Source organism: Eulemur rufifrons, chromosome 10 (genome assembly GCF_041146395.1).
Source record: "Eulemur rufifrons isolate Redbay chromosome 10, OSU_ERuf_1, whole genome shotgun sequence".
NCBI lineage: Eukaryota > Metazoa > Chordata > Mammalia > Primates > Lemuridae > Eulemur > Eulemur rufifrons.
This window is the reverse complement of record NC_090992.1, coordinates 435,349-462,899: the sequence shown is the minus strand read 5'-3', so window position 1 is coordinate 462,899 and position 27,551 is coordinate 435,349. Positions and strand designations below refer to the sequence as shown.

At 39.6% G+C, this 27,551-nt stretch overlaps 1 protein-coding gene across 5 annotated transcripts in view; it reads left to right on the top strand.

Moving 5' to 3' along the window:
- RAPGEF6 (Rap guanine nucleotide exchange factor 6) overlaps nucleotides 1-27,551 on the top strand; it is a 169,134-nt gene that overhangs the window by 130,926 nt on the left and 10,657 nt on the right. For 3 of the 5 annotated variants that reach the window (XM_069483584.1, XM_069483581.1, XM_069483585.1), the window contains 7 exons: nucleotides 3,148-3,531; nucleotides 7,349-7,560; nucleotides 13,193-13,316; nucleotides 15,818-15,841; nucleotides 19,089-19,309; nucleotides 22,924-23,112; nucleotides 25,403-25,537. In XM_069483584.1, coding sequence (XP_069339685.1) covers nucleotides 3,148-3,531; nucleotides 7,349-7,560; nucleotides 13,193-13,316; nucleotides 15,818-15,841; nucleotides 19,089-19,309; nucleotides 22,924-23,112; nucleotides 25,403-25,537 — 1,289 coding nt within the window. The remainder of the gene's footprint in view (nucleotides 1-3,147; nucleotides 3,532-7,348; nucleotides 7,561-13,192; nucleotides 13,317-15,817; nucleotides 15,842-19,088; nucleotides 19,310-22,923; nucleotides 23,113-25,402; nucleotides 25,538-27,551) is intronic. The other 2 variants (XM_069483583.1, XM_069483586.1) reach the window with 1 other exon arrangement.

Below are 27,551 nucleotides of genomic sequence, written 5' to 3'. Positions count from 1 at the left end.
TTTTAAGTAGAAACATCATGTTTTAGTGCCATGGAGTTCTCTCTAAGATTAAAGTAGGATTTCTCTTTTTTCCAAGCTTTTCTTGTCTCCATAATTACATAAATAGAATCTTAGGGTGCTAGCATTCATAAGGGCTACCCCAAAGTCGGAAAATGAAAAGATAGCTTGCTAAAAATATTGGGTCATTAAGTACGAAATGTCCAATTTCAAATCAAAAGTGTAGTTTATTATATCTCAAACAAGCAGTGCAGTTAATCAAAGTGTGGGCCTAATCTATCCACACAGTTTTGCCATTTTAACGGTAGCTTGCTTATGCCAGCAGTGAAGATGCCAGCAGAGCGGGTGGCAGTGAAATCATGAAAGGCATTTTCTACAGCTTGTGGAGAATTGAATTTTTTTCCTTGCAAGATGTGGTCCACAGCCTGGAAGAAGTCGGTGCACGGTCTGATGAGAATGGTGGATGACAGAGTTTCCAAGTCCAGCCTCTATATTTTGAGGAGTGTTGCTTGTGCGATGTGGTTGAGCATTGTCTTGCGAGAGGATTGGCCTGTCTCTCTGTCAACCACTCCCGCCTGCTCGATCACAAGCATCCTCATCATTTCATCCAGTTGGCTGCAGTGGACACCGGCTGGAAGTGACTGACCAGGTTTCATGAAGCTGTAGTGGATAATACCAGCACTGGCCACCAGACAGACCCTATCAGCTTTTTTAGATGAATATTCGTTTTGGGGCTGTGTTTTGGCACTTCATCTTTATGCAACCTTTGTGCCGAATGCTTGCAATTGTCTAAAAGAATCCATTTTTCATCACGTATAACAATACGGTGTAGAAATGTTTCACCTTTATGTCGTGAGAGCAAAGAAAGGCAAGCTTCGGGATGATTTCTCTCCTGGCGCTTGTTTAATTCATGCGGAACCCATCTATCCAGCTTCTTTACCGTGCCCATTTGTTTCAAATGGTCCAATATTGTTGGAATAGTGACGTCAAACTTTGCTGCTAATTCACAAGTAGGTTGAAATGGATTCGATTCTACTACAGCTTTCAGCTCATTATTATTTACCTTGGTCTAAGGTGGCCCATTTGGCTCATTTTCGAGATTAAGATCACCAGAATGGTGATTTGGCACATAGTACGTCAAACCATGGACGGGCTGTGCATCCGTGAGCCACATCCTTCCCACACGCTTGGTTGATACGTCAAGCTGTCTGCGCTGCGTTGGTTCCACAACAGAACTCATGTTCAAAAATAACATGAATTTTTGACCCATCCATGGTTTTACAAAAACTGCTCAAAAAAAATTTGAAAGATAATCACAAGCCAAACAGTGCATTTGAAAGAATGAGGATGTACCTTCATAATAAAAATAAAACAACAAGTGTCAACATGAAATGTCAGAGATACCAACTGTCAAACTTAGTACTTAAGGAAATCCGACATTTCATACCTAATAAGCTAGTATTTTGGCACTCCTGCTAAAATAAGGTCTTAGGACCGCTGATGAACTGTAATTCCTGTTGTTTATGGAGGAGAAAACTGAGTGATGCAAATCTTTCTGTGGATCTGAGTGTGTACATGTGTTAATTCATAAATTTGTTTTTAATATGACCAGTATGTACTTTGGGCAAAAGAAGCCATGATTTTCACAATTCTTTTTCTAAGTAGTTTTCCTTTTATGAATGTGCATGAAAATTTAAAAAAAATTTAAATTACTCTGAAAATTATTTGGTAAACTAGAAGGTTGTTTCAGTAGTACATTTGTTTCTTACTCTGGTAATTTTCTCTGAGAATAATCTTTTTAGTGACCCGGTTTTGCGTGTAGAATAAGATCCTTGGGAACCTTACAGTGACCGCCCACCTTAGCTGCTGTGAGGAGAGAGTGAGTTCACCCTGCTTTGCAGGCTGTGCACAGTGGTTGAGAGCCTAGATCCTGGAGCCAGACGGCGCACATTCAAAGCCCAGCTCTGACTGTGTGACCTTGGCAAGTTACTTAGCTTCTCTGTGCCTGAATTTCATCATGAGGATGATGAGGATGATAATAATAGAATCTACCTCATAGGAATGTTGTAAGGATTAAATGATTTAATCAACAATACCTGTGGCCTTAAGGTGAAAATGTGGCCTTCTAGGTCCTTAAGGGCAGCCTTTTGCCCGAATCCAAATTTTGCAGAACAAATCCTTTTATTAAAACGGGTGCAGCAGAGAAAGATGAAGTTTTTCTTGCCTCCTTTGTTTCTTTAAGAAAAATCTTGAAATCAGAAGGCGGCAGGTTCCCCGCCCCTGCGTGAGTTTCAGCACTCTGACGTGCAGCATCGTCTCAGGTGTGGGAACAGCGTAAAGACAGGGACAGCAAGAGGTCGTTTCTTGACAGTGAAAAATAGATGAATACAAAAGTAGGCCTCTGTCAAGTTGTATTATTAGAAAAGAATAAAGTAAAAGCGTGGAATGCAATGTTACCTCTTTTCCCCAGTAACATCCATGTATAAGGTATTTCCAACTGTAAATACTTTAGGCCTCTTAGTGTGTAAGTGCCATAGAATGGTTGATCTGAAGGGAGAAGGAGGAAGCTGTAGGTCTTTTGTGGGGTTGCTGACCGGTGCCCCTCGCTGGAGTGAGGTTTTGTATCTGACAAGGGAGAAACCATTAGTGGAAGTTTCCCCTCCTTTATAGATTTTATTCTGTTTTGCTTCACTTAGAGATTGAAAAAAAAGGTAATGAGTGCAGAATTTAAATAAGCATTTATTATCGCCTTAATCAGAATTCATATTGTTCATAAACAAGTATTTTTGTGGTACAAACTATGTATCAGATACTACTCTAGGTGCTGGCACTGCCCTCATAAAGCTTTTATTCTCAAGAATATACATACATGATTATTCACACATGGTGAGTAGTTTCGTAAAATGATTAAGCTCATAGCATAATCAACATTATTTATACTTTTTAAAATAATCGATGTCAAATGCCAAATAAGAGGACATCTCAAGTCTTCTAATTTAAGTGTTAATTTTCCATTTTGTCTGCTAATATTTTTAGATAAAAGTTATTAACAGTAAAATGATATTTTGACAATAATAGGAAAAGTGCTCTTTTATAAATGTGGAGTCACATTTATGATTATGTTTATTAAAAAACATTTTTCCCCTTTAGGTATTACTTAAAAAATAATATGGAGACAGAAACCTTATGTTCAGATGAAGATGCTCAAGAGCTAGTCAAGGAAAGCCAGCTGTCCGTGCTGCAGCTCAGTACCATTGAGGTGGCCACCCAGCTGTCAATGAGGGACTTCGATTTGTTTCGTAATATTGAACCTACGGAATATATTGATGACCTTTTTAAGTTAGATTCCAAAACAGGAAATACTCATTTGAAAGAGTTTGAGGACATCGTAAACCAAGAGACATTCTGGGTTGCCTCAGAGATTTTAACTGAATCAAATCAGCTCAAACGAATGAAGATTATTAAGCATTTTGTTAAAATTGCGCTTCATTGTCGAGAATGTAAGAACTTCAATTCCATGTTTGCAATAATAAGGTAAGTTTGTACAAATACGTACAAATATCTGTGTATGGTTTTGTCGTGATATTAGACATGAAGCTTAAGTATTAAAGGCCTATGAAAAGAACAGTTCAATTAATAAGCCTTTATTGAAGTATTGTTAGATTTAACGTATTTTTCATTCTGGCATCACTGGCTTTTTCTATTTTTGTTTCTTTGATCTTTCTGTTACTTAACTTTTTTTTTTTTATTTTAGCAAATGAATGTAGATGATTGCCTTCTCACTTTTCTTTCTTTTGCCCCTTTGAGTGGCCATACCCTCTCTGGCTATGTGCCCGGTGGGTGGTCTTTATCGTCCAACTTTGGTATTGCGCTTATTTATGTGCCACCTCTCTGTGATTTAACAGTGAAAAATCATAGTGTAGTATCAGTGCTTTGACCTAAAATAGCTATTTTTGAAATAGCAGCAGCAGCAATAATAATAATAGCAACCATTTAGTGAACTCTTCCTGTTTGCCAGGCACTATGGGAATTATCTCTGGACCTGTTGTCACTCAAGCTAGGCCATTACCATTACAAAAATCCTTTGACGTTTACAGGCCCAGGAAATGTAGACGATTTCCTGAGCTCTCCCACCACCTTCTCTCCACTCTTTATGAGAAACCAATTCTGGATAATTTATTTTCTGACCCTCATCCAGCACACTGCTGATCAACGAAAGGATTCTTCTTAAAACAAGTCTAATTTTAAAGAGGAGGGGAATTGTGGTTAGGGAGTTGGGTCCATTTATAAGGCCGTGTGCATATATATGCAGCGTAATTCCGCTTTAACCAATCCATTTATAATGATTTGTTCCTATTACTCACGTAAGATAAAAGTGGAATCTTTATAGGGACTGTAATCATGACTGTCATGGTAATAGGATGTTCCTTTATTAAATTAACCAGTGGCTGCAATTAAACTAAATATTTTATATGACTTAAGTTCCTGAGATTAGCTTTAATTTCTCTTCCTTGCTGCATTCCCAGATTCTTTCCTTATTTCTGAAGTCATTTACCTTTACATGGATGTTTTAGCATCACTTTAAGTTCTGTATCAGGTTCTCTGGGACTGTGGTACCTTTTCACTCTGTAAGTGCAAATCTTCTTTTGTTTCTGGAAAGTTTTCTTAAGTTATATCTTTGAATATTTTTTAAGTTCCATTATTTTTGTTTGCTTCTTCAGGGGTACCAATTATGCAGAGTTTAGATCTCCTTTGTCTTCCATATCCATTATTTTCTCTCCAGTCCCCTTCAACTCTGTCCATTTGCACTGATTGCTTTTGTTAGTCGTTTCCTTCATGTCTCTTGCATAGTGTTTTAGCAGGGTCTTCATTCTTCTTTATATAGGTTCCAATTTGGCCTTCATTTCTGTGTTGGTTTTATTTTTTTTTCTTCCATTTTTTCCTGAACTTTACCAGTTAATTTTTAATCAACTTCTTTTACCATATTTTCCCTAAGCTCTTGTATCAATCACTACATTAAGCTGTTTATTTTATTAATTTATTTGAAATCATGGCCAGGTATTGGTTAGTCCCAGTTTCTGTCTGATTGCTGACAACGTTTTCCTGCTTTATGCTCCTTAACTATGTTTTTGCATGTGGCTACTTGTTCCAGATTGTGTTCATTCCTTCCCTTTGAATGATGTGAGTTTTCCTGCAGGAGGTTCATGTGAGAGGAGCCACAGTGGTATTACAAGCTAACAGGAGCTGGCCTTCTATGTGAATTGTTTCACCCTTTCCTTTTTCCTAGTGAGTGGTGATTGGCAGTGTTTCTCTTGTTCACTGTTAAACATATTCCTACCAGAAGATATCACTGTGTGCACTGGTTTAATCTTACTTTCCCTGATGCTCCATGGCAAAGAGGAGATCCAGCCGCACTTAACCCCATCAGCCTATGAACTCTCTTGTGTTGTTCCAAATAAAGGATTGTTTTTGTCCCCAGAGTAAGTTACCTGCTTTGGAGAACTGGAGGACTTTCTTTGAGCTCTTGAACTGAAGACATCATTTTTCACCATCTTTGTATGCTCCTGTTTGACCTTGACGATTTTTTGGCAACCTTCTTAATGTGTTAGATGTGTTCAGGAGTTAGATACTCCTTAGTTTCAGTAGAGATGAAAAACGCATTTCTGTTATTCACTGTTCTGGTAGTTGTTTGGGTGATTTCTGAGAAGCAGAGGGACAAAGATATCTTAACTCCACACCTTAAAATCAGAAATCAAGGGAACATTTTACATACATTGATGTGGGTAGAAGTCAGGTGGCTAAGAAACAAGGAAGGATTAACTGGTAAGAAAATTGAGGTGTTATGTATCCACTCTTCCTTTGGCTGCCTACCCATGGGATGGTAGTATAGAGGTAAGGGGTAGTGAAGACTTGCCGCCTAATTGGCCTGAATTGTTTTTTCAAGTTAGGGAATATCTGAGCTTATTTAAAATCCTGTGGAAGGCCGGGCACGGTGGCTCACGCCTGTAATCCTAGCACTCTGGGAGGCCGAGGCGGGTGGATCGCTCGAGGTCAGGAGTTCAAGACCAGCCTGAGCAAGAGTGAGACCCTGTCTCTACTAAAAATAGAAAGAAATTATATGGACAACTAAAATATATATATATACAAAAAAAATTAGCTGGGCATGGTGGCGCATGCCTGTAGTCCCAGCTACTAGGGAGGCTGAGGCAGTAGGATTGCCTGAGCCCAGGAGTCTGAGGTTGCTGTGAGCTAGACTGACGCCACGGCACTCACTCTAGTCCGGGCAACAGAGTGAGACTCTGTCTCCAAAAAAAAAAAAAAAAAAAATCCTGTGGAAAGGAGACTTTGAATTTCTGGAGGCTTAGGGGACAGGATTGGGAACCTAGGGATATAGAAGTGTTGAAATCAGGAACACAAGTAGACAAAATCTCAGAAAAGAATGGCTTCCTCAGAGCCAGAACTTGGCCTTAGTTACCACGTAACAGTTGTTCTGAGCATTAAACCAGCAGCCCCCAACCTTTTTGGTACCTAGAGCCAGTTTTATGGAAGACAGTTTTTCCACAGACGGGGGCGAGGAGGATGATTTGGGGATGGTTCAAGAGCGTTACATTTACTGTGCAGTCAGTCCTGTCTGCTAATGAGAATCTGGATCTGCAGCTGCTCCCCAGCACCAGCGTCACCACCTCAGCCCCACCTCAGATCAGCGGGCGTTAGAGTCTCGCAAGGAGCCGCAGCCCAGATCCCTCGCATGTGCCATTTGCAGTAGGGTTTGTGCTCCTGTGAGAATCCAACGCCCGCTGATCTGACGGGAGGGCAGAGCTTATGCCGTGATGCCAGCGATGGGGAGCAGCTGTGAATACAGGTGAAGCTTCGCTTGCTTGTCCGCTGCTCACCTCCTGCTGTGCAGCCGGGTCCTGACAGGCCTGTACCGTCCACGGCCCGGGCATTGGGGGCCACAGAGTTCAACCATTTTCAAATAGGTAGTGTCTCCCTAAGATTATTTCTGAGTAAAACAAACAACATTGTGATGCTTGAAGGTTTTTTTTTAAGTTAAATGTCTATTTTATGGATTTATTACATTTGTCACTTACATGAAAGTATGAAATAAAGACTATGTAGGTATATAACTATAGGCAGGTAATGTAGTTCTTCGGAAAGAAGTTCTCCTTGTTTTAAGATCAAGGAGTCTTTTTTATTTCTTTTTTTCAAAGTTCTTCTCTGTTTATTTCAACATGTTGAAATATGTCCCTGCTTATTTTTAGGTTTATTAAAGAAGTTGGTGTGTGTACTTGACTTGAGTCCACCCTCTGCCCCAAGTCCCTTTTAATGTTTTTATTCTCGTCTTTGGCAGTGGATTGAACCTGGCACCCGTAGCGCGACTCAGAGGTACTTGGGAGAAGTTGCCAAGCAAATACGAGAAACATCTCCACGATCTACAAGACCTTTTTGATCCCTCTAGAAACATGGCAAAGTACCGAAATATTCTTAGTAGTCAAAGCATGCAGCCTCCAATTATTCCTCTCTTCCCCGTTGTCAAGAAAGATATGACATTTCTACATGAAGGTATTTAAAAGTTATTTAAAAATTAACGTTTAGCTTCAGCTAATTCTACAGAATTGTGATTTATTATATGTTCCATCCTAATGGTTGTATGTCATACAAGCTTTACACAGTTAAACACAGCAGATTTTAGGAATGCAAAAGCCATATTGTTCACAAAAGCAAATTAATGTATTAGGTTATTAAATATGAATGTCCGACTTCCATAAGTACTAAATTTGATGGTTGATTTCTCTGACATTTCACTTTGAAACTTCTTGGTTTGGTTTTGGTTTTGTTGTTTTGTGTTGTTTTTTTTGTTTGTTTGTTTTTTATTTTGTTGTTTTTTGTTTGTTTTTATAAGTAATTCAATTTTATTAAAGACAAATTTTGATTTTTAATGTATCTTAAATTAGGCCATGACTATATTTAAGAAAGGCATGTGTACATAATTGTTTTTCCCATTTTATTTTTTTTTTATTTATTTCTTTTTTTTCTTTTTTTTTTTTTTATTTCATCTTATTGTTATGGGGGATACAGAATTGCAGGTTACATACGTTTGGTGACGATACATCCCCATTCTTTCAAATGCATGTTTTGGCTTGTGATTATCTTTCAAAATTTTTTTAGAGAAATTTTTGTGAAACCATGGATAAGTCAAAAATTTGTGTCACTTTTGAATATGAGTTCTATCGTGGAACCAATGCAGCGCAGACAGCTTGAAATATCAACCAAGTGTTTGGGAAGGATGTGGCTAATGAACACACAGTACGTCAGTGGTTTGAGAAGTTCCATTCTGGTGATTTTAATCTTGAGAATGAGCCACGTGGGCAGCATGAGACCAGGGTGGATAATGATGAGCTGAAAGCTGTAGTGGAAGTGAATCCATCTCAACCTATGCGTGAATTAGCAGCAAGGTTTGACATTACCATTCCAGCAATGTTGGACCATTTGAAACAAATGAGCAAGGTAAAGAAGCTGGATAGATGGGCACCGCATGAATTAAACGAGCATCAGAAGAGAAATTGTCTCGAAGCTTGTCTTTGCTGTCATGACATAAAGGTGAACCATTTCTACACCTGTCGTTATGTGTGATGAAAGATGGATTCTTTCAGACAATTGCTAATTCTACGGAATTGTGATTTATTATATGTTCCAACCTAATGATTATATGTCACTAAAGCTTTACACAGTTAAATGCAGCGGATTTTAGGAATGCAAAAGCCATATTGTTAACAATATGGCAAATTAAAGTATTAGGTTATGTAGCATTCTGCACAGTGGTTGGATAAAGATGAAGTGCCAAAACACAGCCCAAAAACGAATATTCATCTAAAAAAGCTGATGGTGTCTGTTTGGTGGTCCAGCACTGGTATTATCCACTACAGCTTCATGAAACCTGGTCAGTCAATTATAGTGGATGTCTACTGCAACCAATTGGATGAAATGGTGAGGATGCTTGTGATTAAGCAGCTGAGATTGGTCAATACAGACAGGCCAATCCTCTTGCAAGACAATGCTCGACCACATGTCGTACAAACAACGCTGCTGAAACTACAGAGTCTGGATGCGGAAACTCTCTGTCATCCACCGTATTCACCAGACCTTGCACCAGCTGACTCCCACTTCTTCCAGGCTTTGGACCACTTGTAAGGAAAAATATCAGTTCTCAACAAGCTGTGGAAAACGCCCTTTGCAATTTCATCGCCACTTGCTCTCCAGGCTTCTTTGCTACTGGCGTTAAGCAAGCTACTGTTAATTTTTAAGATGGCAAAACTGTGTCAAAATATGATTAATTGTACTGCTTCTTGTTTGAGATACAATAAACTACACTTTGATTCAAAATCGGACATTTCATATTTAATGACCTAATATTGCCTGTGTGCATTCAAACGTAACTTGACACACTAGGATAAGATAGTTTGATTGTATTTATTGCTTTGTTTGGTAATATTTTTCCTTCCAACTTTTTTCTGTTGAATTGCTCAACACGTGCAGAAAAGTCTCCAAAACAAACGGGCAACTAATGAATTATTAAAAGCAAACACCCATGTAACCAACCGACACCCCAAAATCAAACATCGCCAGCGGCCTGGAAGCCCTGCTCCTGCCCCTTTCCAACTGCCTCCCTCATCGTCTTCCCTGGAGTTAACCACTCTCCTGAGTTACGATGCTGTCGTTTAAACTGTTCTTGAGCTTTACATAAATAGAATCACAGAGTTTGAATCTTTTTTTTTTTTTAACGTTTTAGTTTGTATCGGTTTCTGACCTATTATGGTCAACATTAGACTTGTGGGATTCTTCCATGTTTTTGAGTGTAGCTGTACTTCATTTTCAAAACTATTTAGAACTGCATTATAGGAATGCAGTACAATGGATTCGTCCGTTCTCTTGGTAGGCATTTGTTGGTTTCCACTGTTGGCCTATTGTGAGTAAGGCTCCTGGGAATATTCTGCACATACAGTATCCACCGGTGCACACACATTTTTATTGGCTACGTATTATATTCAGGGTGGAATTTATGGATCCTGATGTTTGAATGATCAACTTTAGAAAGCAATTTGGTGTTGTCTACTAAAGTTAGATACTTTCAGTGTTATTGGAATTCTCATACTCCTCATCCTCATCAACACCTAGTAATTACATTCAGTCTTCTTTTCATCTATTACAATAGGCACGTAATTGTATCTTGGTGTGGTTATAATTTGCATTTCCCTGATTACTGATGAGGTTGAGCACCCATATTTGTGCGTGTGTGTGTGTGTGTGTGTGTGTGTAGATTAATCCTCTTTTGTCAATCATGGATTCAGATTCCTTGCCCATTTTTTGATTAGGTAGTGTTTTTGTTAAATATATTTCTAAGAATTCTTCATACCTTCTGATAGGACTTGCTTTTTGACTCTAGTTTTTAATTGGCAAATAATAATTGTATGCCTTTTGACTCTTTTAAGCATAGAAATTAATAGTTTTATAAGCCTGATTTACTGATTGTTTTTATCATACGGTTTATCTACAATCTACCTGAGTTAATTTTGAGGTATTTTTCCTATTCTCTTGGTAATTATGCACTATTTTATCATTTTTCTAGTGTTACATTAGATGTCGTAGCATGTATATTTGTTAATATTAATTAGTTTAATATTCATTGGTTCTTTCTTGTATGTCAGGCAATGCAAGGAAATTAGACCACTTAAATTCCATTTACAATTTTTATGCAGTTGTTACTGTGCCTTTAAATCCCACAAGATATTATTAAGGTGTTTAATAGTATTTATCTTCACCTATATTTACTTTTGTTGATTTTGTTATTGTTTTTTATTCCTTCTTGCATTTTGAAGCCTCCATAGGGTTTGGTAGGAGTCTTTTTTGGCTGTTTTAGTCATCCCTTAAGCACAAGTTTGCTGGTGATGAATATCTCTTCACTTTTGTTTATCTGAAAATGCCCTTCATTTTAAGGGGCATATTTTTGCTTGGCAGTTACCTTCTTTCAGCTCTTTGAAATAACATTGTGTTGTCTTGGATCCTGTTGTTAATGTTGAGAAGTCACCTCTCAGTTTAATTTGATATTTTTTGACTGTAATCTGCCTTTGTTTGATAGCTGCTATTATAAGATTTTGGTTTTTCTTTATCTCTGTTTTACTCTACTTTTGCTTGATGTGAGTAGGTGTGGGGTTTTGTTTTTTGTTTCTTTGTTTTAATTCTGATTAGTGTTTTTAGAACATCTTGAAACCTATGGTTTGCTATTTTCCATCAGTTTTGGAAAATTATCAGTAATTATGTCTTCAAATTCATTTACCGTCTTCTGTTCTCTCCTTTAGGGACTCAGAGTTCACCTCTGTTAGACCTAATCCTATGCCTTTATGTTCTCCTACGCTCTTCTCTGTAGTTTTTGTCTTTCTGTCCTGCCATGCTTCCTTCTAGATATTTCCTGCCACACTGTTGTCCGTTTTATTAATTCCCTCTTCAACTGTGTCTGAACTTCTGTTAAATCCATCACTGAGTTCCTAATTCCAGTTATTATATTTTTTTAGTTTTACAATTTCTTTAATTCTTTTAGTTTCATGTTCTTTGCCAAGGTTCTCAGTGTTGTATTTTATATCTTTGAACATATTCAACATAGTTATTTTAAAGTCTGTCTCTGGTAACTCTATAATCTGGATCCCCTGTGGGTCTGTTTCTGTTTTCTTTTGTATTTAAATCCTGTTATCTTTTTTCTTGATGTGCCTGACTATTTTTGACATAGTAATGGATGCTGTGTATAAAAAATTACAGAAATAATATGAGGTTTCAAATGATGTTCTCTTCCTTCAGAGAGCATTTAAGCTTGCTTCTGATGGGTAGCTAGGGGTACTAGCAACCCAAAATTACTTTAATCCATTTTTAAATTTTGACATAATTTAACATCACACTTTTATCCCGGTCTGCATTTAGTTCATCCTTAGTCCCAGGATGTAACCCTTTGGAGTTCCAACCCAAAGCATTAGAGGTTTGCTTGGACATAAGTTATTTTTCTTTCACCTCAAAAAGCAGTATGTCTCTACTCAGCTTTTCAGCTTTTAATCCCCTTTTTCTAAAATCAGCAGTTGCACCTAGCCAGGGGCAAGCACTGGGAAATACTAAATCTGCTTCTCTGTATTCTTCCCTCAGGTCTTCACTGCTTTGTTAACTTTCTGATGGCTTTAAGCTTTTTTTTTTTTTTTTTTTTTTTTTTCTATTTTTGTCTAACTTTTCGAAGTGTTCTCAACAGAAGGGTTCTAATTACCTAGGCTTATTGCCTTTTCTTTCATTATCAGTCTTTTCTCGTAAAGAAATGTTGTTTGGGCTTCAACTATATTTTTCTGACATGCTCCCTCAAAACATGTTTTTATGACTTGAGGGTATTTTTGATGCTTATTTTGTTTCAAACTCAAGTTGAGACCCTGAACAATTCGTGGGTCCAGTGTGTAGGTGCTGTTCACCATGTGTTTCTAGACCCATGTGGGGCTCCGTCCTGGCTTCGGGGCCTTGGACTTCCACAGAGGGACCTCATGCTTTCAACTGATTATCACCTTTTAGGAAAACAGACCCAATATTACTTAATCCTCCATCTCACACCCGTTTTATTCTTTAAGAAAAGTCAGAAATTCTTATATTCATGGGATATTTTCCACTTCTTAAATGATGACAATTCATTTAACAATTTCGGAAGTATTTTAAACCAAAGAAAACTTGTGCAGGCTGGGTTAATTAAGCCCAGAGGTGACCTTGTAAACTCTGGCTAAAGCCTAAGTTTTCAAGTGCGGTGACCTTGTTGTCCAAAAGAGCAAATGTAGGTACCTGCCCGACAGTGGGCTGAGCATCTAGAGTCAGATGTGGGAGGTGCCTGTTTTATATGTGAGCCTACAAAATAATGAAATTGGTCTTAGAAGCCACGCACAGTTGATCACTTTCCTGTACTCACAATCATTACTCCCATATGAAATGCGATTTCTCCTAGTGACTCCTTCCCTGGGACCAGGGTTGAGCCATCTACAGGTATATCAATTCTTAAAAACAAAAGTGGCATTTTGATAAAGAAGGTTCTGATTTGTGCCCCTCAAGAATTATAGCTTGACTTCTGCTACTTTTATATAGGTAATTTAATTTTGAAAGTTAAAAATTTACTTTTATTCTATAGGAAATGACTCCAAAGTAGATGGGTTAGTAAACTTTGAGAAGCTAAGAATGATTGCCAAGGAAATACGCCAAGTTGTTCGAATGACTTCTGCCAACATGGACCCAGCTACGATGTTCCGACAGAGGTATGGCACTGACATGTGTAGAAGTCTTAATTTACAGAGTGACGTCGAGGGTGACATAATTACAAGGTTTGTCCTTTATTGATCATCTGCCATTGTGTGCTATACTAAGTGCTTTACACACGTCAATTTTAAGTAATCATTTATCAGGTAAGTAGTGTTAGCCTTCCGTTTACATATGAAGAAGCCGAAACCGAGAGCAGTCTTTTTTATGTAACTTGCTAAGATTGGAACCCTAGTTTCTATAGGCCTTTTTAGAGTATATGGATAGTTCCGTATTGTTATTGTTCTTTAAAATATTAGCGAATAGAGAGAAGAAAATTGCTGATATTTACTGAAATTATCACAGAGGACAAATGCTTTCATCTCGTTCCTAACCAATTTGTAAAGTATTAGTCTTCGTATGTCTTTTACGGAATATTTTTAGAGTTCTAATTCATACCTCATTCCTCTAAAACATATTCCTTTTTCTTGAGTTATAATACTGCTATTTATTTGCATATAAGTTCGTATTACATATAAATAAACAGAATTTAGAAAGTATGAATTTAATCATGCTTCATCTTTATTAAAAGTGGAAAATATCATATCATTGTATTTATATTAACCTAATCTTCTAAGAATGCTTTTTTTTTCCTTTTTGAGACAGAGTCCTGTTGCTCTGTTACCCCGGCTGGAATGCAGTGGAGTCAGCACAGCTCACTGCAGCCTCCAGCTCCTGGGCTCAAGCAGTTTTCCTGCCTCAGTCCCCAGGTAGCTGGGACTAGAAGCGCACACCACTATGCCTGGCTAATTTTTCTGTTTTTTGTAGAGACGGGGTCTTGGTCTTGCTCAGAATGGTCTCAAACTCCTGGCCTCAAGCAGCGTCCTCCCACCTCGGCCTCCCAAAGTGCTAGGACTACAGGAATGAGCCACTGTGTCCAGCCCTAAGAATGCTTTTTAAAGTTCATTTTTAATGTAATAACAAAGGCTTTTTCAAGTTATATAAGTATGTTGTTAAGCTTTTTCCAGAATTTTTATAATTTTCATGGTGTAAATTAACATTTTTTTTTATTTGTTTTAGCTTTAGTACATAAGGGCATTAAAAATGAAATAATTTGCAGACACAGACACAATTCCTGTGGTTTAAAAATGGATGCTTTGATAAGAAAACAGAAACACTTGGCACTTTGAAAACCGGAGTTGGAGTTTGTAACCAAATAGAACTAGTGTGTATCAAGATTGGTTTTTTTTTGTTGTTATTGTTTTTTTTGTTGTTTTTTGTTTTGTTTTGTTTTGTTTTTGCTTAAATCGCTATTCAGGAGTCTTTGTTCTTTATAACTAGTTGATCTGATGGTTACTGTAGCTTAGAGATCCTCACAGGATGGAGAAAGGGCTGTGCTCAGTGCCCCCCCCACCCCCCTTCTGCCCCTGAGCCTCGCTGCACGTGACGCAGAGGCAGGAAACAGTGAGGACCAGGGACCAGAGCAAACCTGGAGGAGGGCTGTTGGTTTGTTTCTGTTTCACATTCTAGTACAGTGGCCTCACCACGCCCTGTTGTCTTACGTGAACCTCCATTTACTTCTATCTGTGAATTTCCTGGTCCCTGAAGACATAATGAATTTGTAACCCTGCCAGACCGATTGATAGTAAACTGAGTGCCAGCCATACTTCAGAAATGAGCAAGAGAGGAAAAGTGATGAAGAAATTTATAAACCTCACTGTTTTCTTGGGAATGGCCTGGGTTGAGTAGAATAAGATATAAGGGAAAATAAATATTTATGTATAGATTGGGCTGAATTTTTCCTGAATCCGTTTTATTTGTCAGCCAATCATGAAATGTCATATCTTTCTTTAAGCAAATTGTCCATTTGGTGGTGTGTAATTATCCTGTGTGGATAAAGTAACCCCTTTTGTTTTAATAGTAATCAATTTGTTGACTGAAAAACGGAATCTTTATTCAGTCATACAGTAGTGTAAAGATACACTGTATTGTAAAGATTTTAATGATATATTTTTACATACACTTTCAGTTGAATTTGCTGGTCAAAGTTTCTCGTAAAACACATTGTCAGAGAAATTTCTGCACTTAAAAATGAAGTATACATCTTTATGTTCCTTGTTATTTCATCCTGTCATTTAAATGAGTGGCTCAAATTCTTCTATTCCTTTAAGGTTGTTTTCCCCCAACAACTCTGAATTAAAAATTTATAGTAAGTAAATGTTTTTCCTTAAGCTTATTATCATAAGCTTCTACATGAAATTTGCTATTAAAAATACAATTGGCTTAAAGCATATGTTTGAAAAATATTTCAGGATTTTTTTTCGCCTTCAGTACATACCATAACTTGTCTTAGGCTCCTACATTCCATTAAAGTCATTTGACTGTTATGCTACAATTTTTTTCTGGTAAAATTTTTCTGTTCTATTCTGTCTGCATAGTTTCTCTGACTCTCAACTGTTGTCTCTTTTCTGTGCTTTCCTATTCAAATACATGCTTCAATGTTTGTGGCTCTTGCTTACAGGAAGAAGAGGTGGCGGAGTCTGGGGTAAGTGTAGAGATGAATGCAACTGGAATGAAGGTTGTGCAACTCTTAACATGTATTGCATCCTTTTCATGACGCACGCACATAAAACAGCATGCATTCTATTAACCCTGTCAGCCTGCGTTCCTGACAAATGCCTTTGCTAACAAGGTGAAAGTACTGATAGAACTAGCTTTTTTTTTTTTTCCCCCACTTTTCCATTATTGACATTCCATAAGTCCTCCTTAGATTTTAATTTAGCAGGGTCAGATGATGATGATAGTGCATATATGTTTTGTGCTTACTGCGTGCTGTTCTAAGCACTCTAAATGAATTATTTAATTCTCCTACCACCCTATGAGTAGATACTGTCACTCCCATGGTGCAGATGGGTAAGGGAGAGTTGGCCAGAGCCTTAGAGCTCACTAACAGGGAATCTAAACCTACGTAGCCTGACTCTAGAGTCTACACTATTTTATTGAAATGCCACATTTTATAAAAGTCAACATATTATCTAAATGTATGAAAACGGATGAGAAGTCTGTTTATAAAGTTTGCAGTTGAACTAGAAAAGGATTTTAATTCCTCTGGTCCACTAATGCCATGAGACTTTCAGCATTGTTTGAATTTTATTTTAAATTTCTTTTTTACCAGCTTTAATTAAAAATGCCCTTATCTCTTTTTAAAATTGTGATAGAATCAAAAACTGCCACCATTTGTTGTTCAAGTAGATTCAGGTCTCTGCTTGTACATAACTGGGTGTCTGTTAAGAATCATGGAATGTTAGGGATCTTAGAAATCATCTACTCAGTTGTTTCATTTTTAGGTGAAAGAGATGGCTTTTGTGGATGAAGGGATTGCATAAGAAGAATTTTGTTACTTTAAGAATGCAGTGAACCATGAAGTTAGATGCTTTTATTACATATAGGAAGGAATTTGCTGAGAGCCGCCTCCTTTACTTCCGTCTCGTCTCATTTGTGGTCTTGTTTTCTGTTAAGCTTGGTGAACTTGACTTTCCTTCTACTTCTTTCCTCCCTTCTCTGTGTGTTTCTCATGTATTTTCTTCTATATCATACATTTCTGTCTTGGTCTTTTCTGGTTCTTCTCACTGAAAATAGAAATTAATACCTGGCATAACTATTCTAAAGGAGAATACTTGGACAGTATATCTTAGTGGGTATTTGAAGTGATTAAATGACTTACGTTAACACATTCACTGTGTTTATTCAGCTGTAGGGTTGCATTGTACGATGCTTGCAAACATTAGGTATTTTCGTTTATATTAGGATATTTCCTGTTTTGGAAGAAGTTTCAAAAATATTTTACTGTCATCTATCACAGTGTTTTCATTTATTAGAATTTTGTATCTCTCCTAGATTTGTAATACCTACTGTTCCCCCTTTTTTGGATATCAGCTAAGATAAAATCATTAAATATTTGTATTAAAATTTGCTCCTAAATGTTGGGACTTAATTTTACTGCATTTCTTTGAATTCAAGACATCATCAGCTGTTGGGTGCACCGTTATTTTATGCACCACTAAGAAAAATCACTGCAGTGTCCTGTTACCACTGAGAATTTTTACTTTGTGCTTATTGCAAGAGCTCTTACAGACTTAAGAATGGATTTTTATCACGAACACCCTTGTGCATACATAAAAAAGAAAATAGAAGCAAAGTAAATCGGTTTAGTTCTCTAAAATTTCTTCATATTCAAAAATAAGAATCTTCTGAATCATTTTTAGAGTCATTGGTTTCTGGGTTTTGTTTTCTGACGCCCCCGACCCCCGCCCACACACAGTATTGCTGACTGTGACCTTCGGTGCATTGGTCAGGCAGCGTTTCTTACCACAAGCCATACGAGAACCAAGAGCTGCTGGTGCTGGGCTCTTAGGCTGGCTTTGCACATAATTGGAGCTAGCTTCCTTTCGTCGCCTGCTTTGGGAATGTTGTTGGACTTGTCAGGGTCACTTCCTTCTTGTAATCATTTGGTCCCTGGACGTTGGTTAAAAGCATAGTTCAGTAAAGTCATTGGATTTTCTTCAGAGTCATTCTGCAAGTTTTGAGGTTTCTGCCTGTGTAATTAATGACAGTCATGTCACAGTTTCTGCCTGACCAATAGCAGTTGAAAGTTGCCATCAAGTATAAGACATGCTCTTATTTCAAAGATCTGAAAATGTGAAAGAAAAAAAAAATAACACTTTTTGAGCTATGTCTCACTTAATTTACAATGGATTTTAGTGTCTGTTTTAAACTGGGCATGTGAGCACTATGGTCTATGCATTTAGAATATTCATTTAAAACAAGCTGATGTAGAAAATCCGTAGATAACCTTATTATTACTATATTGGAATGGCACCTGCCTTCAAAACAAAAATCACCTAAGAACCTTGTCTTTGCTACTCTTGTCAGAAAGAACAAACATCACTGCAATTGCTCTTTTCCATTGGTTCTAGGTGTAGTCATTGTAGGAGGTTTGCCAAGGAGAGTAGAGTTGCGTGAAGTTGTAGCTTATTTGGATTACAGTTATCTCTACCCCGGCCTGCAATTCCATCTCATTTAGAGACTTTGCAAAAGTCAGATCCCAGATCCCAGATCCTCAGTTCTGACACCCAAATATTGCCTAACCATGCCATATGTGAGTGGAAGAATTGAGTAGCTTTTTTACTGCATATCTGATTTCTGACTATATTGAGTTGAATATAAATGCTATTAATTTTCAGCTAATGTCTTGATTTCTTGGAATTTTGACCAAAATATGGCTACTGGTAAAATTGGTCAACACGCTCAGAGTGGGCCTGCTGTCGACAGGAATGGTGACGGCAGTGGCATGTGCAAAAGCAGCGCAGACAAGCAGAGCTGCTCTAGAAGCTTCATTGCTGCAGAACCCAGGTGCAGAGATCTGACTGAGGCTGGCCTTGTCCTGACCCGGGCTCTTGCCCAGTCTCCAGAGGGCAGATGCTCTCCAGGGTCAGAGGAATCCTTTTTCTTGTCAGTCAGGCCACGGGTCATGTGCACACAAACACAGGTCTGATGGAATATGTCACTCGGGAGGAACTGTTGTCTTTTTAATTCTGTACTTTATGAAATCTTGATCTTAATTCAGAACAATACCATGTGTACCAGATTACCTTGCATTAATACTCTTCATCTTTTAACTCATTTACATAAGCATGCAATAGCATTAACAGAAAAAAATCTTTTAATCTTCAGTCTGCCATGCTGAGTTCTCATCCTCACGGCCCCTCACTGTGGTCTCCATCTGCTTCCAGGTCCTTGAGTCAAGGCAGCACAAATTCAAACATGCTGGATGTTCAGGGAGGTGCTCACAAGAAAAGGGCACGCCGCAGCTCTCTGCTCAATGCCAAGAAGCTGTATGAAGATGCCCAGATGGCAAGGAAAGTGAAGCAGTATCTGTCCAGTCTGGATGTAGAGACAGACGAAGAGAAGTTCCAGATGATGTCCTTGCAGTGGGAGCCTGCATATGGTACCCGTGAGTACAAGTTTGCACTTACGTGACCTTACAGAGCATGACAAAATAGAAACCTGGTCTTCTGGAGTTATGCTGGAGTCCCATGAAATCACTAACTTTCATTCACAAAAGATTAATGACATTCGGGAAGCATCATGTGAGCCTGTTAATTAGATACTGAGTTCCATCCATTCCTGTTGATTTACCCTATGCAGAAAATACAGGGATAAATGGTTCTTTTAGTAAAAGGCGAAAGATTTCTACGATCTGAAGAGAATTCAGAGTATTGATTTTCAACAATTCAGATATGACAATAAATTTTAACATATAGACTAAGGAGCCATTCGATAAATGTTGTAATTGAAACAGAATATCTTGAATGCTTCTACCCATAGGAAAGGAGTGGGAGTGTGATGAAAGAATAGCTGCTGAAGGATACGGCAGAGTTTGAGTCTCATTTGTTACCCTTTGAGCAAGGTTCTCTTGATCTCACGTCTCTGTTTTCACAAATGTAAAACTTTGGCAAGAGTTGGGAGTACATTTTATCTCTGTGGTTTTTTTTTGTTGTTTTTTTTTTTTTTTTTTTTTTTTTACATCAAACCTATTAAATTTGGGAAAGAAATAATAAAAGCTTACAATTATTTAGAGCTTTCTACATGCCAGCAACCATACTAAGCACTTTACAAACATTGCCATTTACTCTTTTTTTTATTTATTTATTTTTTTTGAGACAGAGTCTCGCTCTGTTGCCCAGGCTGGAGTGCCGTGGCGTCAGCCTAGCTCACAGCAACCTCAAACTCCTGGGCTCAAGTGATCCTCCTGCCTCAGCCTCCCGAGTAGCTGGGACTACAGGCGTGCGCCACCATGCCCGGCTAATTTTTTCTATATATATTTTTAGTTGGCCAGATGATTTCTTTCTGTATTTTTTTTAGGAGAGATGGGGTCTCGCTCTTGCTCAGGCTGGTCTCGAACTCTTGACCTTGAGTGATCCTCCTGCCTCGGCCTCCCAGAGTGCTAGGATTACAGGCTGAGCCACCGCGCCCGGCCTGCCATTTACTACTCTTCACAGCAACCTCTGAGGTGTCCAGTTTGGGATTGTATTCTAATGAGACAGTGTACCCAAAAAATGTTTATATAAAGATGTTGCAATATGTATTACAGTGAAAAACCACTCAGATATTAAAATGCTAGAGAATAGTTATGACTATTTCCTTATTACAAGCAATGATAGCCATTAAAAATATGCGTATATAGAATTAGAAGGTATATGGGAAAATTTCTTACCAACATGAGACATCAAGAATAGTGTCAGCCATGTGAAAATGGTGCATGTCCAAGGTAAAGACTGAAAGCGCATATGGAACCTTTAATGTGTATTCATGCTTTAAAGTTCAAAGCCGTGTACATATTTAGTGTATTAAAGCCTCTGACCCTGCTTTGAATTATCATGAAAGTTATTTTTTTCCAAGTAACTCAGTGTAGAATTAATCATCTTGTGGTTATGAAACTGAGCGTGCCTCCCTCTTGCTACAGCCACCCCAGACTTGTCTGTCTGTCTTTTTTATTTATTTATTTATTTATTTATTTATTTATTGTGACAGAGTCTCGCTCTGTTGGCCCAGCTAGGGTGCCGTGGCATCATCATAGCTCACAGCAACCTCAAACTCCTGGGCTCAAACGGTTCTCCTGCCTCAGCCTCCTGAGTAGCTGGGACTACAAGCGTGAGGTACCACGCCTGGCTAATTTTTTCTATTTTTTTATAGAGACAGCATCTCGCTCTTACTCAGGCTGATCGCGAACTCCTGACCTCAGGCGATCCTCCTGCCTTGGCCTCTCAGAATGCAAGGATGACAGGCATGAGCCAACTGTAGGAAAGACAGCCATCTGTCCTTTCTCATAACACTAAACTGTGTCCTATGTTATATATTTAATAGTGATTTGAAATGAGAAAACCTGTGACCCTTTCTTAAACTGGATTTGAAAATTTAATTCAATGCATATTCCTTTAATTTGGTTTGAGAGTCTTTATTTAATTTCTTTTGCATAATTTTTTTTAAATGTTAAATAGTCATTATCCCAGGCCTAAACAATAGTTGATTTCTGAGCATTATAGAATTCGGTTCTTCCTAATTAAGCAGTATACACGTGGTTTTTAGCATTCGTCTGTGAACTCTTTATTTGTATTTAAAGTGGTCTCTTGGTTATTTTTCCTTTGTACTGTGGCAGTTGTTAAAATAAGCTGTCAGTGAAGTCAAGGATTGGTTAGTGTAGAGAGAAGGGGGAAGGTGTGTTTCATGGCTCTAACCAAGGATGACAGCATCTTCGATTCAGCTGTTGATGAGCCACTGCATATTGTCCCCAGGACTTCCTGTGTGTCGACTGTCTGACATGTTCCCTGATTGTTACCACCCAAAATATTCTCTAGGCTCTCATAGTAAAAGCATAACAGCTAGCTGTTACAACTGTGCTGAGACAGGGTAAATATCTATTTTTGCTTTTATCTTGGTGTTTAAAACAAATACATCCTGAAGTACTGAGGCTGCGCCTGCATTGCAGCTACCCTAAATAACCACGGGGACTGACAGTGCTGCCTGCGGGAAGAATTTCTCTCCTCTGGGCCACTGTGTTGGTTTTATACCAAGGGGGCAGCCTTTTATTTCTTAAGTCAGTGTTCTCAGTTTTTAATTCTGAAATTCATTTTCAGATGTTCTAGCCATGGACCTATAAAACACTGTCTCTGGTATTCCTGTGTGTAGCTGCTGAAGTATTAATAATTTCACTGACTCAGCAGATACCTGTGAAGCATCTGATTTCGGTCAGTCACTGGCATGCAGGGCTGTCGTGGTGAGCAGAATACATAGTCCTTACCTTCAGGTTAGTTACGGCCTGAGAGAGCAGCAGACGTAGTTGGTTAGTCACACAGGTGACTGTGGTGTTGGAACTGTTGCCAGGGCTGTGAAGGACGCGGGTGCGGGACGGGGGTGCGGGACGCGGGTGCAGGACGCCGTGAGAACATACAGCAGAACCCAGCCTCCTCACTGCAGCGGGTGGGGTTTTAGGGAAGGGTTCCCTGGAGTTTGTGAGGAAGTGCGTCTGAAACTGGACAGTGAAAGGGAGCCTTCTGTCTGTCATGGGGAATTGAACAGAAACCCAGAGAGGGTGGGATTGGTGAGGGGACAGGCACGGGGTTCAAGGGGGCAGGCAGATGCTTAATCATGCTGGCCTTAAAGGCCTTGTTTTAGGGATTTGGATCTTTTTCCTAAGAGCAGGGGCAACTCATCTAAAGGTTTGTGCAGAGAAAGAAAGTGATGTGATCAGATTGTCATTTTGGAAGAGTCACTCTGCTGTTACGTGGAGAGGAGCATTTCAGGAGTATCGACGAGAGGACGTTGACTTTACGCAGTGATGGTGCAGATGGAGCTAATGGATTCAAGAATTATTTAGGAAATGAAATTAACAATTGAATGACAATTTTGGAGATAACGTTTTATCGTATTTAAATGAAATTTCTGTTAAGAAAATTAATCTATTTTTTGTGCTAAAAATAGGTAGTTTTAAAGTGACCATTTATTATTGTCAATAGTAATAACCTGGCCTTAAAAAGTAGTTGCGTCTTTCTTACTGTCTCCTATTAGTGACCAAGAATTTCGGTGAGAAAAGGTCCGCCAAAGCATCCGAAATGTCTCCCATGCCCGTGAGGTCCGCCGGCCAAACAGCGAAAGCCCACTTACATCAGCCCCACCGAGCGAGCCCGGCGCTTCAAGTGCCAGCTGTCAACTTGCACCCTGCCAGGAAGAAGGGACAAGCCAGAGACCCTGCACTGAGTGAGTGTTGACAGTCAGTGTGACGGCCATTGAGCTGAAGTTCCCAGGGGAGTTAGAATGAAAAATGATGATCAGGAGATCAGCTGTTGTAGGTTGTGTGATACAATCACTTTATGCATCAAAACATGTTTCATTTTGCCCATAGATATTTGATGACAGCCGTGCGTTTTAAATGCTGACACTGGAATTCCTCTATTGCTGAAATCTGTTGATAAACAAAAAATTTAGAACAATACATCTTGGGTCTCAAAGGCTAACTGCATTCAAAAGCGTTAGGCCATGTAGACATCATCCATATTACTTTTATTTTTTGTTTTGACAGTATCACTGTTTTAGCTTTTAGATGGGAAGCTAGATTAGATTTGATTCTTAGCGTTATTTCTTAGGCCGTGCATTATACATAGTACATGTGCAGGAGAAGCTTGTAAATTTACCTGGACTTCATTTGAGATACAAAGCTGAATAAGAAATGCCCCTCCTCTGCCGTGCTTTCACTCCGGTGATACGCCCGCACAGACAGCCAGCTTCAGTGTAGTGTGCTCACTGCTGTGCCGGGAGTCTGTACAGAACATATTAAAGAACAACACAGGAGAAGCTGTTAGCAGAGGTAAGGCGGGCCTTCGGAAGAAGGCTTTTTGGAAATAACACCTAAGCAAATCTTAGGTTGATGAAGAAGGAGATAATTAGGCAAAGGCTCCAGAGAAGTTGCTTCAGGCAGAAGAAACAGCAAAAGAACTAAAAGCATTTTGCTGACTGAGTGCAAATGTATGCAGAGTGTTGGCGGACAATAATAATTAAAGCTAATGCTTAGAGAGTACTTACTGAGTGCTAGACCCAGTTCAAAGTGCTCTACTCACTTTACAGATTAATTTAGTCTTCATAATGACCCTGCAAGAGACGTGGTGTTTTACCCTCCTACAGAGGAAACAGGGAGTCTCAGTAACACACACCACAGTAAGGGGTGGAGCTGGGAGCTGAGCCCAGACTGACTGGCTCTGAAGGCCTCGCGCTACCATTGTACAAACAGCCTTGCAGGAAGAAGAGTGGAGTCATAGGTGTGCCACGGTTACGGTGTGCATGCCGAAGGAAAGTCCTCGGTGGGGGGCCGTGGAGAGGATTTGAACCAGGGAAGCTTGTGATTCAAATTGTGTTTGAGAATAAGGACTATCGTGGGCAGCACAGCAAGACTGGAGTTAGGGAGTCCAGATGGAAAGCTGAGATGACAGTTTATTGGAAGTTGCTCCAGACCTGGGCTAGTTTAGTGGCTGTGGGAATGAAGAGAGAATTGGATGCAAAATTGGCAAAGCTGATAAATTTGTTGATAGGTGTGAGGGAGGAGCTTATTTCTGGTTTCTCACGTGAGTGTTAGCACTTGAGAGGCAGCACTGCACCAGGTAGCTTTCCTCCCTCTTGCTGTAATATGACTGTTATTTACATGATAACTGTGTTTACATACAAATGGCATTTAATGAAGGGTAGTGTGGGTGTACCGCGATTTAAATTTTTTCATTGTCAAAAGGTTGCTTGTTATTATGCCAAATCCTCACAAAGTCGTGCTTTAGTTAAGAACAGTGTCAATAGCTCTTTGACATTTCTCAGAGAAGATGTATGTGAAAACATTAGTATATAGAAAACATCACTAAGTTAGATCTACACTGAGCAGAACCAGCTGTTGGACAAGGGTAATGCTAGAACTTTGCAGGAATGTTTCCAGCGGGCTCCATACTATTTTTCTATAAATTCATGATTCTTTCTGTTGTTTACTTCTCTCCTGTAGTGTGAATTTAGTGCTCTTGAAAAGGGCTGGACTGGCAGCCCTGCAGCCTCTTCTGTACACCCACAGCACAGATGCAGCACAGGTAGTGACAGTGCCCACGTCCCCACACTGCCCCTGCCACACACCTCGCCCCGCCTTGGAGAGGCCACCTCTAGCGGGGAGGGAAGAGTTTGGATCCATGTCTTCTCTGTCAGGATTTCAAACACGCGTGTCGATTGTGGGGGTGGGGCACTGTGCTCAGACTGTTAACCTGATTTCCCTTTGACCGCAAAACAGACCAACTGTTTAACTGTTTACAATCTGGTCCGTGCTGACCGGCTGAATTTGAATGACTGACCTAGAGGTGAGAATCTCTGTGTGCCATCACCCAGCCATGTGGTCCGCGTGTCGTGTACACATTTCGGTTGACTGCACTGGCCATTTGCATCATAGCCTTAGTTATGTAGTGACTCAGACAGCTGGGCCTTCTCGTTGTGCAGGGGTGTTTATTTGCGTCTTTGGTTTTATTTTTAGGTGCAAGTTTACCTCAGAAAGTTTTAGGAACAACCGAAGAAGTAAGTGGTAAGAAACATACAGAAGACACTATTTCTGTGGCATCATCCTTACATTCTAGTCCTCCTGCATCGCCTCAGGGCTCCCCTCGGAAAGGTAAGACACGGTATTTCAAGCTGGTTCTTGTTAGGCTCAACAACACTTTTTAGCACATATTTACCCTTCAGTAATAGAAAGCATTAAGAAAAGTGTGACTCCTAATGCTTACTCTTTGAAATTTCATGTTCTATAGTGTTCAGTTGCTTTTTAGATATTATGCGTCATGCAGCTGGGGCGCCAGTATTCTGTGTGCGGTCCTTAGTGTCTTTGACAGAGGGCAAACACAGATAAGGATGAAGGCAGAAGTCACACTCGTTTCCGTGCACATTCTTGATGTTGGTACTCGTACTTCCTACATTTGTACATTTCTGTGGAGTGTGTGCAAATAAAAATTTCTGTAAGAGATTCTTTTTAACCAACTGTAAGATTTAGGAAAAGAAACATGTAGGTTGATGCTTCCCTTTTCTCAGTAATGGAGTATTACCTTTTTATTATTCAGGATTTAAAATAACCTGTACCCTTAAGGATTTGTGTTTCCGTAATTCAGACTGAAGCTTTTCTTTTCTGGGCTAGCCTGGGCCGTGTACATGTGGATGCCATTTGATGTCAGCTGCACAGACAGCGTTCTGAATAGGGTGCGTGTGTGTACACTGGCCCCTCCACACGCCGTGTGTGCCCTGGGGGAAAAGGCTACTTTGTCTTGGGAGCATCTGCACGGTGTAAAAGAACTTCATCTGTAAATGATCACAGCACAGGACGGTACATGGTCCGAGGGGAGACAAGCTGTGAGTTCTGAGAGGAGAAAGAGGTTTCCATCGCTTGCTTCAACTCCCATGTTCTGACTTGCCTCCCACTCTGCAGGGCTCTTTTTTGTTTTTGCCACCTGTGTGGCAGTGACATACAATGATGGCAGACCTGAGTTTGAATCCTGATTCTATACCCTGCTGTAGCTGCATGACTCCAAGAAACTTATTTACAAGGTCAAGTTTCCTGTCTATAAGAGGGAAAAAGACCATCCAGGGCCAGGTGTGGTGGTGCATGCCTGTAATCCCAGCACTTTGGGAGGCTGAGGCAGGAGGATCGCTTGAGCTGAGGAGTTCAAGGCCAGCCTTGGCAACACAGCGTGAGACCCTGTCTTCTACAAAACATTTTTTAAAATTAGCTGGCCATGCTGGCATGTGCCTGTAATCCTAGCTGCTCAGGAGACCTAGGCGAGAGGGTGCTGGGAGCACAGGAGTGCAAGGCTGCAGTGAGCTGTGGTCACAGCACGGCAGCCCAGCCTAGGCAATAGAGCAAGACCCTGTCTCTAAAAGAAGTATATAAGTGAATAATTCTTTTAAAGGACCATCTATTTTAGCAGCTCCATACAAGGTTTAAATGAAATAACATTTATAAAGCCTGATACATGGTTAGTGTTTAGTAAGTTGGAGCGTCTCTTCTGTCCCCTGCTGCCACCCCAGGGCACCATGGCTCCATTACTCACCTGCCCTTTTCTTCCTTACGTAGCTGAGACTGGCTAAAATTTTCATTCAGATTTTACTAAGAAAAGTTTAATAAAAATCAAATAGGACATATAAATAGTATATATTGTAGGAGTATTTAAAAAGCACAGGTTTCTGATCATTTTGTAGCTCATATATAATTTTGTGAGGCACACAAACTTGTTTCCTCTTTTTACTTGTCTGTGTGGCCCCATCCAAAGTGCCTCCGTCAGAGCTGGGACTGGAGCGGAGCCCCTGTCAGACAGACGGTCCACAGGGACAGCGTCCGCACGCTCCCAACGCTCCTCCAGGAAGGGCGTTACGCTCCTCACCCCTGTGGGAGGCCGTTCAGAGGTTCGTCCCATCATAGACAATTCTCTCAACAGGCAACTAGTTGGATCTGATACGGTGTTTTATACCTGAAGGTGACCCGTGGGAAGAGGTTTTAAGGACAGAAATTCCTCCATTGCTCTTATTCCCAACAGAAAATCCTCGCTCGTCACTGGAATAGAGAAGTCTTTTCTCCACTGTGTCTTTCATTGTGTAGCCAACAGTTGAGCATCATGTTTACAGATTTGTGAGCTTCTCAC